This window comes from Bos javanicus, chromosome 14 (assembly GCF_032452875.1).
Source record: "Bos javanicus breed banteng chromosome 14, ARS-OSU_banteng_1.0, whole genome shotgun sequence".
NCBI lineage: Eukaryota > Metazoa > Chordata > Mammalia > Artiodactyla > Bovidae > Bos > Bos javanicus.
Genome location: NC_083881.1, coordinates 65,353,366 through 65,367,084, shown reverse-complemented (window position 1 = coordinate 65,367,084; position 13,719 = coordinate 65,353,366). Strand labels below are relative to the sequence as shown.

The window sequence follows — 13,719 nt, the reverse complement described above, 5'->3', positions numbered from 1 at the left end:
ACCAGCATGGGCCATGTGATTCAAAATTCCATGTTTTAATATAGAATATTGTCCCTTATGTTAACATTGAATTAGTCATTCAGATAAGATTAGTAGTATTCTGGTGATAACAAGGTCTTGAGTTTGGTTTAGGTGTCTTTTAACTTCTCCTAGGAAAATCCAATTTTGCCCACAGATTGCAAGTTTTGGTAGTCATTGCATGAATATATCATTGTTACACACCTCAGGGGTAGAGATGGAAATGTCATTGAAACATTATCCAGATGAATGTATAACCAATGGAAATGTACTCGTTTCTCGTAAAGGAAGTTGGGTGTAATGTAGTTTTATTAAGAGCAAGGGCTCTGGCATAATAATTTCCAGTTTTGAGTCATGGCTCTCTAAGATGAGTTATTTTTGAAAGTAATTTGACCTTTCTGTGCCTCAGATTTTGGAAATGTCATTGAAACATTATCCAAATGAATGTATAACCAATGGAAGTGTACTTGTTGCTCATAAAGGAAGTTAGATGCAGTGTAGTTTTAAGAACAAGGGCTCCGGCATAATAATATCCAGTTTTGAATCATGTCTCTCTAAGATGAGTTATTTTTGAAAATTATTTGACCTTTCTGTGCCTCAGATTTCTTTTTTTAATCTATAAAGTGGGTATAATAGTATTTACTTTTTGGGGTTCTTGCTGCTGCTACTGCTGCTAAGTCGCTTCAGTCGTATCCGACTCTGTGCAACCCCATAGATGGTAGCCCACCAGGCTCCCCTGTCCCTGGGATTTTCCAGGCAAGAACACTGGAGTGGGTTGCTGTTTCCTTCTCCAATGCATGAAAGTGAAGAGTGAAAGTGAAGTCGCTCAAGTCGTGTCCGACTCTTCGTGAACCCATGGACTGCAGCCTACCGGGCTCCTCCGTCCATGGGATTTTCCAGGCAAGAGTACTGAAGTGAGTTGCCGTTGCTTTCTCTGACAAAGATTAAATACTGCATGCGAGTAAAGTACTTAAAACAGTGCCTGGTATACAGTAAGTGCTCATTAACATGGTATTCATTATAGACACTGATCAAAATATAATCTCTCCCATTGATCAATGCTTAGAGAAATTACTGCATCTTTAAAATTAATGAAATATTGAGAACTGTTAAAAAAATCATGACATTCTGCTAGAATAGTAGAAGTATCAATAGATTTTTTGTATTCTGCTCTTTAATAAGCTTGTTGACATAAAAGAGGCTTATACATTTGTAGTAATAGATAGTGTCTTTATATTGATGGCCTTTGAGGAAGACAGTGTCCTAAGTACTTTATGTAAATTAATTGATTTGATCCCCAAACACACTACTATTATCCATTAGATAAAGAAACTGAGATGCAGAGATGTAGTACAAGTTGCCTCTTGTCATTGTGCTGGTAAGTAGCAGGTGTAGGATTAAATCCACTTGTGCTGGTTCCAGATTTATTGGTCTTAACCATTTTGCTGTACTGTCTGTATATGTATGTTTAGCTACATTACTGCTGTGTTGCTAAACCAAGGTGGATACTTCTTGGATGAAGGAACAGCTTAGTATTTATTTTAACTTTCACAAATAGTTACAATAATGTGACTGAAATATAGTTCAAATGCAATTTATTTTTACTTTTTTTTTTTTTGGTTTATAACATTTTATCTGAAGGTGAAATGATTTAGTATGAAGTGGTTGTGGTAACCTTTGTGTTTTCATTTCTAATGTTTTTAATAATGGAACAGTTATAAAACATTTAAAATTTATGATCATATAGTTTCTAGGTATAATCTTTAGGTAAAGTTCGAGACTTTTTTTTTTCAAAGTTGATCAGTGTTTATTTTGTCAGGTCATTCTCCTTTCTTTAATTCAGTTCCCCTCTTTCATCTTGCCCTAAAATCCTGTTCTGTTATCATTTCCATTTAGCAAAATAAGAAACAGAGGCCTTGACAGGTTAAGTGCCTTATTAAATGTAACTTGCACAATACGTTTTTGTAGCTCATCAGTAACTATAATTTAGCAAGTTATTTGATGCTGCTTTTTGATGAACAGTAATTCCCTGAATTTTTTTTTTGTTATATGATTAAATTTATTGCTTTTTATATTTTTTTAAATTGGAGGGTAATTGCTTTATAATGTTGTGTTGGTTTCTGCTGTACAGCAGTGTAACCCAGCTCTAAGTATATATCTGTATCCTCTCCGTCTGGAGTTTCCCTCCCACCCCACTGGATTGTCCCCCTTCCGAGTGCTGCACAGTGGCCCCCCGCCAGCTAGCGGTTTTACAGGTGGTAGTACATGCATGTCAGTGCTACTCTCTCAGTTCATCCCACCCTCCCTAGAATATTTTTGTGTTGGAAATTTTGTTTCTCTTTTCAGAAAGTATTTTGGATATTAGAATGAAAAAAAATATTAAGCTCTTACTAAACTTTATTTAATGTTTTGTGTTTTAAGGAATTGAAATTACCATTCACTTTTTTAAGTGGACATATTCATGAACTGAGGATCCATGTACCATGGACAAAACTGGGTTCAGAACCAGTGGTAATTACCATCAACACAATGGAATGCATTTTGAAACTTAAAGATGGAATACAGGTAAGAAATTATTGAACCTACTTGTTTATGTTAACCAATTAAAATGCTTTATTTTGGGGGGCTGTTCTGGGTCTTCATTGCTGTGAGTCAGCTTTCTTTAGTTGTGGCGAGCTGGGGCTACTCTCTAGTTGTGGGGAGCAGGCTTCTCATTGTGACGGGCTTCTTTTGTTGTGGAGCCCAGGCCCTAGGGTGTGTGGCCTCCAGCAGTTGCAGCTCCTGGGCTCTAGAGCGCAGGCTCAGTAGTTGTGGTGCGTGAGCCTAGTTGCTCAGCTGCCTATGGGATCTTACTGGATCAGAGGTCGAAACTGTGTCTCCTGCACTGGCAGGCAGATTCTTTACCACTGAGCCACCAGAGAAGCCCTGACCAATTTAATAGTTATTAGTAATTGTTATTTCTTTAACTTGTAGAATAGGCCAGCTTTTACATAAACAAATCTTAGCTTATACACTTAACTTTTCTGTTTTTGGCTTCGCTGGCTCTCTGTTGCAGGCTCAGCAGTTGTGCCACGTGGGCTTAGTTGTCCTGTGGCATGTAGATCTTAGTTCCCCCATCAGGGATTGAGTATACGTCCCCTGCACTGGAAGGCAGACTCAATCACCAGGGAGGTTCCACCCTTAATTTTTTTTTTTTTTTTAACATAACTATGAAAGTAACATAATTAATTGCAAAAGAGTTTTCTTAAATTTGGATAAAACATCCTAGCAGTTATTTTCATATTAATCTTACTTAATCTAGTCATAGCTTTAATAGGGATTATGCTTATTGCTTATTACCTATATCTATAAGAAATGGGGCCTGATTGTGTTCAATTTTTAGGTGAAGGTTTTTGAACTTTCAGAGGATCTGTATGATTTTTATTTCCTTACATGACATTTCTAAATGAGATGAAATGTTTTAAAGTTATATTTTGAGAAGATGAAAATATATTGAATTTACCTTCGTACCAGATTTCACTATATCTTTGAAATTTTGTCATTAGAAACTGATATTTTGGACTTATTTCTTCTCTGACCCATGTTACATTTCATTTCAGTGTTTTTTTTTTTTTTTTTTTATTAAGGTATAATACTGATTTTAAGGAGTTTGTATGAAAAATTTTCTAATTTAGGAAGCAAACAGGTTTGGACTGCAGGATGTTGTGATGGATTTTTCCACTTTTATCCTGTATAAAAGCAGTGTCTTAGTCTTTCATTTTTATGACTTATTCCTTAGCCCATATTTAATTTTCAGTTTTAAGAAAGGGTTTCTAGAACCAAGTGAATCGATGAGTATTGTTAAATTTTAATCTCTGTGAAATGAGTTAAGGCTATTTATAAATTGGTAAGATCATTTCCTTCTTGAAGTAGATAACTTTGAGTGCCATATGAACTCACTGGGCTTAAACTTTTTTTAAATCTCTTAATTCTGAACCTTTATTTTCCATTTCAACTTAACTAGTGTAAATTCCTGGAAATGAGTGTGTCACTGCTGTACTCTCATTAAAATCTATTTTGTGAACTTTAAATATTTGAGATATAGATAGTTATGGGCAACAAAATTTTATTTGACAGGCGCTTTACCGTCTGAGCCACCAGGGAAGTCCACATTTATATTTAGTAATACTTAAATGGTTCTTAATCATTATGTTCTTGAAATTTAATTTTTTTAAGAAGTCTGGACTTTGTCATACCACCCATGCAGTGTTCTATATTAAGTGGAAAAAAAAATCCAGACACTTAAGTATTTTTTCAATGGGAAGGTAGAACTTTCAAGGCCAGATGTCCCATAAGAAACACATTTTAAAAGAGGCAAATTACAACTAATTATAGAGGTTTCAGTAGAAGATTTGTAACACATGACTTAGTGTAACCTAGAACTAATATTTGATATTGGACCATGCATATGGCTACTGCAGGAATGATCAGATTTCCTGCTTGTGTGGTATTTGAGACTTGAATTTTGTGGTGTGTACAGCAAAAGGTCAAGTGTCATGAGTGTAAACCACTCTCAAAACAAGTATTTTTTACAGATGTTTAAAATTTTGAGCTTGAAGGGATTTTTGAAAATTGCAGTTGACATTTGGACAAATTATTCAGCAGTGTGCACCCCTGGAGAGTTATGCTTCAGTTTATACTGGTGATTAGAATTAAATTTTTTTTTTTTTTTGACTGTGCCTTGAAGTATGCAGGATCTTAGTTGCCCAACCAGGGATCGAACCCTGGCCATCTGCAGTGGAAACACAAGACTCTTAACCACTGGACCACCAGGGACATCCCTGGTGTTAATTTTTTAGTGAAATTATTATGGAGGAAACATTTTAAAATAGTTTATTTTCCTATTTTAAGCTTTGATTAGTATAATAGGAAATTAAGTTAAAAAATCATATATGTACTAGTAAAATTGAGTAAGCCCATATTTGACTTATATTATTTCTAATTATTACAAATGCATAATGAAGAAAATACTTCCTAAATAAAATTAACATGGGATAGTAGGTAAAATGAAGGGGCCTTTTAGAGTTACAGATATGAATCTGCTGAAAATACTATTAATATATGAGAAAGTAATAAAATTTGAAAGAAATCTGAGGTTTATTTAGAAATCATTATAAAAATATTGCTAAATTTCTTGATAAAAAGGCATGTGCAGTTTGTAAAGTTCAATTAAATTCTAACATTTGTTGATTTTATTTTAACCTGTCAGTGCACTGAAAAGCATTGCAAGATATGTAATCTCTGCAAACTACTTAGGAAAAAAGATTTATAATTGTGACTCCAGTGATAGTTATACTGCCTTAACATGTCTCTGATCATTTTTAATTATAGAGTTTTTTTTTTGATGTGAAGGTGACTAAGTTGTGTGTTAGGTAAAGTCATCTTGATGTTCACTCTGAATTATTTTAATATATTGATATTTCACTTAGAAAGCATTATTTGTTATTCACGCTGAGAGATAGGTCTGTGTTAGTTATACTCACCTTTAGATCCTGCAGACTTGAAACTGTTTTTATTTTTCTTTTTTGGACTCAAGACACAGAATTTGATTCATGACACATCATCATTAGTGATCCAGGTCTGATTTGTTTATTTATTTAGCTGTTTTTGTCCACTCTAGTCTAGTCTAAAAAATACGTGTGGAACCAGCATACAGCTCAAGGTTGAAAACCTTACCAGTAATTTACATTGAAAGGCACCCCACTCCAGTACTCTTGCCTGGAAAATCCCATGGATGGAGGAGCCTGGTGGGCTACACAGTCCATGGGGTCGCACAGAGTCAGACAGGACTGAGCGACTTCACTTTCACTTTTTACTTTCATGCATTGGAGAAGGAAATGGCAACCCACTCCAGTGTTCTTGCCTGGAGAATCCCAGGGACGGGGGAGCCTGGTGGGCTGCTGTCTATGGGGTCGCACAGAGTCGGACACGACGGAAGTGACTTAGCAGCAGCAGCAGCAGCATATACTTCTCTTCTTTTGCATATTATTGTTAATCTTCTATGGACCTCATCTGTAAAATACAAGACTTGTTACATAGTTCCTCTATTTGATTGTGTATGCTTTCTCTGTTCATTGTGTTTATAATAAAAAAAACCTCCTTCAATGTAAGGCGAGTAGTCTGTTTTTAAAGTACTTCTTTATTCTGCTCTTTGTGCCACCTAGAAAGTAAAATCTCAAAATCTTTTGACCTGTTAAATGTAACCATTTGCAAGGTGTTTATATAAGTGATACTTGCTATTCCTAAAAGCGAAATTAAAAAAAAAAATCTTCTGAACCTAAATCAAACTTTTAAGATACCATTTAAGGCGAGATAAAGAACTAGGATTTGGGTTAATGTATATGCTTTTAAATCCTGGTTAGTGCTTGGAGTTGCAGAGCAATCTTGCCTGTTCTTTTTCCTTGAATGTTTTGATGCAGTGGACATTGGTTATTGGCTTAGATAGTTGCTAAGAGAATAGAGGAGTATCATATCTTGTCCTTGAAGCCTGTGCACTATTAGGCTAGAGGAAGTTTTGGTAAGTCTATTAACAATATTTACATGTCTTTTTTTTTTTTTTTTAACACTCTAATTCTCTTATCTGAAGCTAGTTTAATCTGGTTGACTGCTGCCATGGTTTGAATGTCCTCTCAAAATTCATGTGTTGACATCCTAATCCCTAAAGATAGTGGTATATTAAGAGGTAGGGCCTTCGAAAATCATGACAGTGGAGACCTCATGAATTCAGTTAGTGCTTTTTAAAAGAGGTTTTAGAGAGATCGCTACCCCTTCTGCCATATGAGGACACAGTGACAACCAGATAAAGGGCCCTCACCAGACCATGTTGGCACTTTGACCTTAGACTTCTTAGCCTATGAGAAGTATGAGAAATAAATTTCTATTGTTTTTTAGCTACCCAATCAGTGGTGTTCTGTTGCTGCTGCTGTTGCTGTTAAGTCCCTTCAGTCGTGTCGGACTCTGTGCGACCCTATAGACGGCAGCCCACCAGGCTCCCCTGTCCCTGGGATTCTCCAGGCAAGAACACTGGAGTGGGTTGCCATTTCCTTCTCCAATGCATGAAAGTGAAAAGTCAAAGTGAAGTTGCTTAGTTGTGTCCGACTGTTAGCGACCCCATGGACTGCAGCCCACCAGGCTCCTCCGCCCATGGGATTTTCCAGGCAAGAGTACTGGAGTGGGGTGCCATTTACAGCAGCCCAAATGGACTAAAACAACTACCTTTTCAGAAATGAAGGGAAAACAGAATTGCTGACTCAGGTTGTGGAATTTATGGTACTATTACTGATTCCCTCACTTGTGCTGCTATAGGTTAGTGATGGTGGTGATGTTGATAGCAGATAGTATAGTTTAGATTTTGTCTGTAAATTCTTTCTATGAAAAATGAGGCAGAGTTCCCTATAAATGATGGGTAGCATCTTTACTTCCACTGGGGAATCCCTTTATGTTGGGTGTATAAATATTTACAAATGTTACATATTCTTGTTGGATTGACCCCTTATCACTAGGTAAGGCCCTTTTTTCTAATTACCGCCTTTGTTTTAAAGTCTATTTTGTCTGATGAAAGCATAACTACCCCCGCTTGCTTTTTGTTTCTATTTACATGGAATAGCTTTTTCCATCCCTTCACTTTCAGTCTGTGTGTATCCTTATATTTGAAGTGAATTTCTTGTAGGCAGCATATCGTTAGGTCTTGTTTTTTATCCTTTCAACACTATTTCTTGTGATTGGAGAATTTAGTCCATTTACATTTGAATGCCATTTTGTTAGTTTTTTTCTGGCTGTTTTGTAGTTTTTCCTTTTTTTCTTCCTCTTCATTTGTGATTTGAATACTTCCTTTCAGTTCGTTCCCTGGTGGCTCAGATGGTAAAGCGTCTGTTGACAATGCAGGAGACCTGGGTTCCATCCCTGGATCGGGAAGATCCCCTGAAGAAGGAAATGGCAATCCACTCCAGTACTATTGCCTGGAAAATCCCATGGACAGAGGAGCCTGATAGGCTACAGTCCATGGGGTCGCAAAGAGTTGGACACGACTGAGCGACTTCACTTTCCTTTTCCTTTCATTTTTTCTTTATCTGCTGTAGGTTTTTGCTTTGTGGTTACCATGAGTCTTGTGTATAACAGCATATGTTTATAGCAACCTGTTTTAAGTTGGTAACATGTGTTTGAATACATTCTAAAAGCACTACCTTTTACCTACCCTCATGTTAATGTTTTTGATGTCACGTTTTACATCTTTTTATCTTGTGTATCCCTCAACTTAATTATTCTAGTTATAGTGATCTTTTTACTACTTTTGTCTTTTAACCTTCATACATTACAGCTTTATAGGTAATTAATCCACTACATTTACTGTATTTGTACTATACTATATTTGTACTGTATTTACCTTTACCAATGAGATTTATACTTTCATGTGTATTTTTTAATTTAATTATTTTTATTTGAACTATAACTTGCAGTGTTAGTTTCAGATGGACAACATAGTGATTCAGTATTTTTGTATGTTACAGAAAGATCACAGGATGAGTCTCAACTATCTGTCACCATACAAAGTTTTTACAATATTACTGATTATATACCCTATGCTGTACATTATATCCCCTTGATTTATTTTATAACTAGAAATCTATACCTCTTAATCTATCTTACCTTCTTTCCCCCAAATCCCTCCCCTCTGGCAATCATCTGTTTATTCTTTGTATTTATGCATCTGTTTCAATTTTATTATATTTGTTAATTTGTTGTGTTTTTGGATTCCACATGTAAGTGAAATCATATGGTGTTTATCTTTCTCTGATTTATTTCATTTAGCATAATGCCTTCTAGGTCTGTCTGTGTTGGCATTTGGCAAGATTTCTTTTTTTTTTATGGCTGAGTAATATTTCATTGTGTGTGTATATATGTATGTATATACTACATTTTCTATATCCATTCATTTTTTTGATGGACACTTAGGTTTCTTCCATATCTTGGCCATTGGAAATAATGTTGCACTGAACACAGGGGTGCATATATTGTTTCAAATTAGTGTTTTGTTTTCTTTGGAAAACTATTCTTCTTTGGAAGAGTGGACTTGCTGGATCATATGGTAGTTTAATTTTTTGAGGAACCTCCTTTTTGTTTTCTGTGATGGGTGTATCAGCTAATATTCACAACAGTCCTTAAAGGTTCTCTTTTCTGCACATCCTCACTGACTCTTGTTACTTGTTGTCTTTTTGATCATAACCATTCTGACAGGTGTGAGGCGATATCTCATTGTGGATTTGCTAATTTCATTCCCCTGATAATTAGTGATGTTGAGCATTTCTTCATGTGTCTATTGGCAATCTTTATATCGTCTTTGAAAAATTTTCCAGGTTCTCTGCCTATTTTTTTTAATTGGGTTGTTTGTTGTTTTTGATGTTAAGTTGTATAAATTCTTTGTATATCTTGAGTATTAACCTTTATTGGTTATGTTGTTTGCGCATATCTTCAGTTCGTTTGGCTGCCTTTTCTTTTTTTTGCATTTATCACGTGTCATTTTGTGAAACTGCCACCACCGTGATTGAGATACAAAAGTATATCATCACAACAAAGCTTCCTTGTGCTGCCTCATTTTTACTGTACTATCATTTTCCCTACCTGTTGATCCCTAGCAACCACTAACCTTTCCTCATTTTGTGTAATTTTATTTCAAGAATAACAAATATAAATGGAATCATAGTATGTAATATTCTGAGTGTAGATTTTTTCACTTAATATAAATCCCTTAAAGTTCAAAACTAAGTTGCTGTGTATCAATGGCTTGCTCCTTTTTATTGCTGAGCAATATTCTGTATGGATATACCACAGATTTACCGTTTATCCATTGAACAGCGGTTTGGTACTCTCTAGTTTTTGTTATTAGAGATAAAGCTACTGTGAACATTTGTGTACAAATTTCTATGCCTACATAAGTTTTTATTTTTCTGGGATAGATGCCCAAGGATGCTATTGCTGGGTCCTATAGTAATTTCATTTTTATTTTTAAAAATAATTGTTTAAACTGATTCCCAGTGTGACTATACCCGCTGTTCATTCCTGTGACCAGTGTATAAGTGATCCAGTTTTTCTGTATCCTCGCTAGCATTTGTTATTATCACTGTTTTTAATTTTAGTCATTCTGATAAGTATGTAGTAACGATTTATTGTGTTTTAAAAAGTTTTTTTATTTTTGGCTGCACTGGGTCTTCATTGCCACATGAGGGCTTTCTCTAGTTGTGGTGAACAGGGGCTAAGCCTTCTCATTGCAGTGGCTGCTTTTGTCACATCACACAGCACAGGCTCTAGGGCATGCAGGCTTCAGTGGTTGTGACAAATGGGACTGGTAGGGATTGGTAGTAGTGGCGCATGGGCTTAGTTGCCCTGAGGCATGTGGGATCTTCCCGGACCAGGGATTCAACTTCTGTCCCCTGCATTGACAGGCAGATTCTTAATCACTGGACAACAGGGAAGTCCCTCATTGTGGTTTTAATTGGTATTTTTTATATGGATAATGATGTTGAACACCTTATCATATGTTTATTTGCCATATATATTAGTGAAATATTTGTTCTTGTCTTATGCTTATTTTTTAATTTATTTTCTCAGTGTTTTGAGAGTTCTTTATATATTCTAGATATAAGATTTGTCTGTGTCAGATATGTGATTTGCAAATAGTTTCTCTCAGTAATTTGTCTCTTCATGCTTTTAACAAGGTCTTTTGCAGAGTGAAAAGTTTAGGTTTTGATTAGGTCCAATTTATTAATTTTTCCTTTTATGCACTTTGGTTTCAATGTCAGATCTAAGAGTTCTTTCCCTAGCCCAATATCTTAAAGTTCTTATGTGGTTTTTCCTAGAAATTTTATAGTTTTACTTTTAAATCTGTGATCCATTTTGAGTTAATTTTAATATAAAGTATGAAGTTTAGTTTGACATTCATCTTTTTGCCTGTGGATATTCACTGGTTTCAGTACCATGTGTGAAAAGATTGCACCTCCTCCATTGATTGTTTTTACCATTTTGTCAAAAATCAGTTGGGTGTATTTGAGTCTGTTTCTAGGTTTCCTACACTGTCTGTATGATTAATATATCTATTCCTATGTCAGTAACATACTGTCTTGATTATTATAGGGTTAGCATTAGTAAGAGTGAGTCCTCCTACTGTTGTTGTTGTTCAGTTGCTAAGTTGTGTCTGACTCTTTGTGACCCTATGGACTGAAGCATGGCAGGCTTTTCTGTCCTTCACTATCTCCCAGAGTTTGCTCAGATTCATGTCCATTGAGTCACTGATGCTATCTAACCTCTGCTGTCCCCTTCTCCTTTTGTCTGCAATCTTTCCCAGGATCAGGGTCTTTTCCAGAGAGTCGGTTCTTGGCATCAGATGGCCAAAGTATTGAGGCTTCAGCCTTTGGCATCAGTCCTTCCAATGAATACTTAGGGTTGATTTCCTTTAGGATTGACTGGTTTGATCTTGCAGTCCAGTGGACTCTCAAGAGTCTTCTCCAGCACCGTAATTCAAAAGCATCAATTCTTTGGTGTTTAGCCTTCTTTATGGTCCACCTCTCACATCGGTACATGACTACTGCTGCTGCTAAGTCGCTTCAGTTGTGTCCGACTCTATGTGACCCCACAGAGGGCAGCCCACAAGGCTCCCCCATCCCTGGGATTCTCCAGGCAAGAATACTGGACCGGGTTGCCATTTCCTTCTCCAATGCATGAAAGTGAAAAGTGAAAGTGAAGTCACTTAGTTGTGTCCGACTCCTAGCGACCCCATGGACTGCAGCCTTCCAGGCTCCTCCATCTATGGGATTTTCCAGGCAAGAGTACTGGAGTGGGGTGCCATTGCCTTCTCCGAGACTGCAATACCATAAATTAGAGTAGATGGACCTTTGTTGGCCAAGTGATGTCTCTGCTTTTTAATATGCTGTCTAGATTTGTCATAGCTTTCCTTCCAAGCAGCAAGTGTCTTTTAATTCCGTGGCTGCAGTCACCATCCACAGTAATTTTGGAGCCCAAGAACATAAAATCTGTCACTGTCTCCACTTTTCCCCCATCTGTTTGCCATGAAATGATGGGACTGGATGCAATGACCTTTGTTTTTGAATGTTGAGTTTTAAGCCAGCTTTTTGACTCTCTTTTACCCTCATCAAGAGGCTTTTTGACTCCTCTTCACTTTCTGTCGTTAAAGTGGTATCGTCTGCATATGTGAAGTTGTTTATATGTTTCCCAGCAATGTTGATTCCAGCTTGTGATTCATCTAGCCTGGCATTTCACATAATATACTCTGCATATATTCTTTTTCAAAATTGTTTCTATTAGAAATAGTCTTTTCTTTCCAAATTTTAGAATAGGCTTGTTGTAGGTTTGGCAGAAATTGCCTTAAATGTGCAGAACGGTTTGGAGAGAATTGACATCTTTACCCTGTTGTCTTCTAATCCATGAGCACAGTATGTTTCTTCAATTACTTAGATTTTCTTTGATTTCTTTCATCAGCATTGTTTTTCCAGCCTGTGGATCCTGTATATGTTTTACTAGATTTATAGCTAAATATTTTATTTTCTTTGGAGTATTTATAAATGTTATTGTGGTTTTTATTTTCATTTCCAGTTATTTGTTGTTATGTTATGCAGTTGACTTTTCTGTATTGATCTTGTGTTCTACAACTTTGCTTCCTTTGTTAATTACAGGAGGGTTTTTTTGGTAGATTTCTTATAATTGTTTTCTAACAATCATGTCAACTATTAATACAAATAGAGTTTTGTTTGTTTCTAATCTAGATGTTCTTCCATTCCTTTTTAATTTATGACTTAATATTTATACCTCTTCACTGAATCTGCCTCCATGATGCCATTATAAACATTTTGGCAGAGGTCATTAATAATATCATTGTTGCAAAATCTTTGCTTTTTAGTCTCTTTTTGAAAACTTCATTTTTGTGGCTTTTGTGGTTCTCTTCCTATCTCTCTCTACCTTTTCTCTGGCTCTTCTTGTGGCTTCATTTCTGCTACCCATCCCAGAGTTTTAATTGGAGTTTCTTAGGCTTTCATTATTTTAGTCCTTGCCTCTCCTTGGATCATTTTATTCCCTACTAGATTTAATTATTATATGCTGTTTATTCATAAAATACTATTTTAGGGTCCAGTCTCTTCCCCCCAACCCGTGAGCTCCAAGACCAAGAGCAAAATGGACCTTCACTTATATCTCCATAGGATGTTTCAAACTGAATTTCATTTTAAACCTCAAATCTCTTCTTCCTTATATATTTCCTATTTCAGTGAAAAATTTCACTTTTTACCTTTAATCCAAACTAGCACCCCTGAAGTCATGCTGAACTTTCTACATCCCTTATATCCAGTTATTTGTCCTACTCTGGACTCTACTGTTACGTTATCTCTTTTGCATATATCTATTTTAGTCCTCATTGATACGTCTCTCTGGGCGTGATGTTTCTAAAATGTAAACTGAACACCCGAGAAAGATGTCCTTTTCATTATAGGGGACTGGAATGCAAAAGTAGGAAGTCAAGAAACACCTGGAGTAACAGGCAAATTTGGCCTTGGAATACAGAATGAAGCAGGGCAAAGACTAATAGAGTTTTGCCAAGAAAATGCACTGGTCATAGCAAACACCCTCTTTCAACAACACAAGAGAAGACTCTACACATGG

General features: G+C 36.1%; 1 protein-coding gene across 34 annotated transcripts in view; it reads left to right on the top strand.

The window, feature by feature from the left end:
• VPS13B (vacuolar protein sorting 13 homolog B) overlaps positions 1 to 13,719 on the top strand; it is an 804,527-nt gene that overhangs the window by 17,587 nt on the left and 773,221 nt on the right. For 33 of the 34 annotated variants that reach the window (XR_009740672.1, XM_061438316.1, XM_061438319.1 and 30 more), the window contains exon 3: positions 2,440 to 2,583. The exons of the other annotated variant lie outside the window; for it this stretch is intronic. Coding sequence is in view for 32 of the 33 variants with exons in the window: in XM_061438316.1 (XP_061294300.1) it covers positions 2,440 to 2,583 (144 nt within the window). In the remaining variant the exon portion in view is untranslated. The remainder of the gene's footprint in view (positions 1 to 2,439; positions 2,584 to 13,719) is intronic. 34 annotated transcript variants of the gene reach the window in all.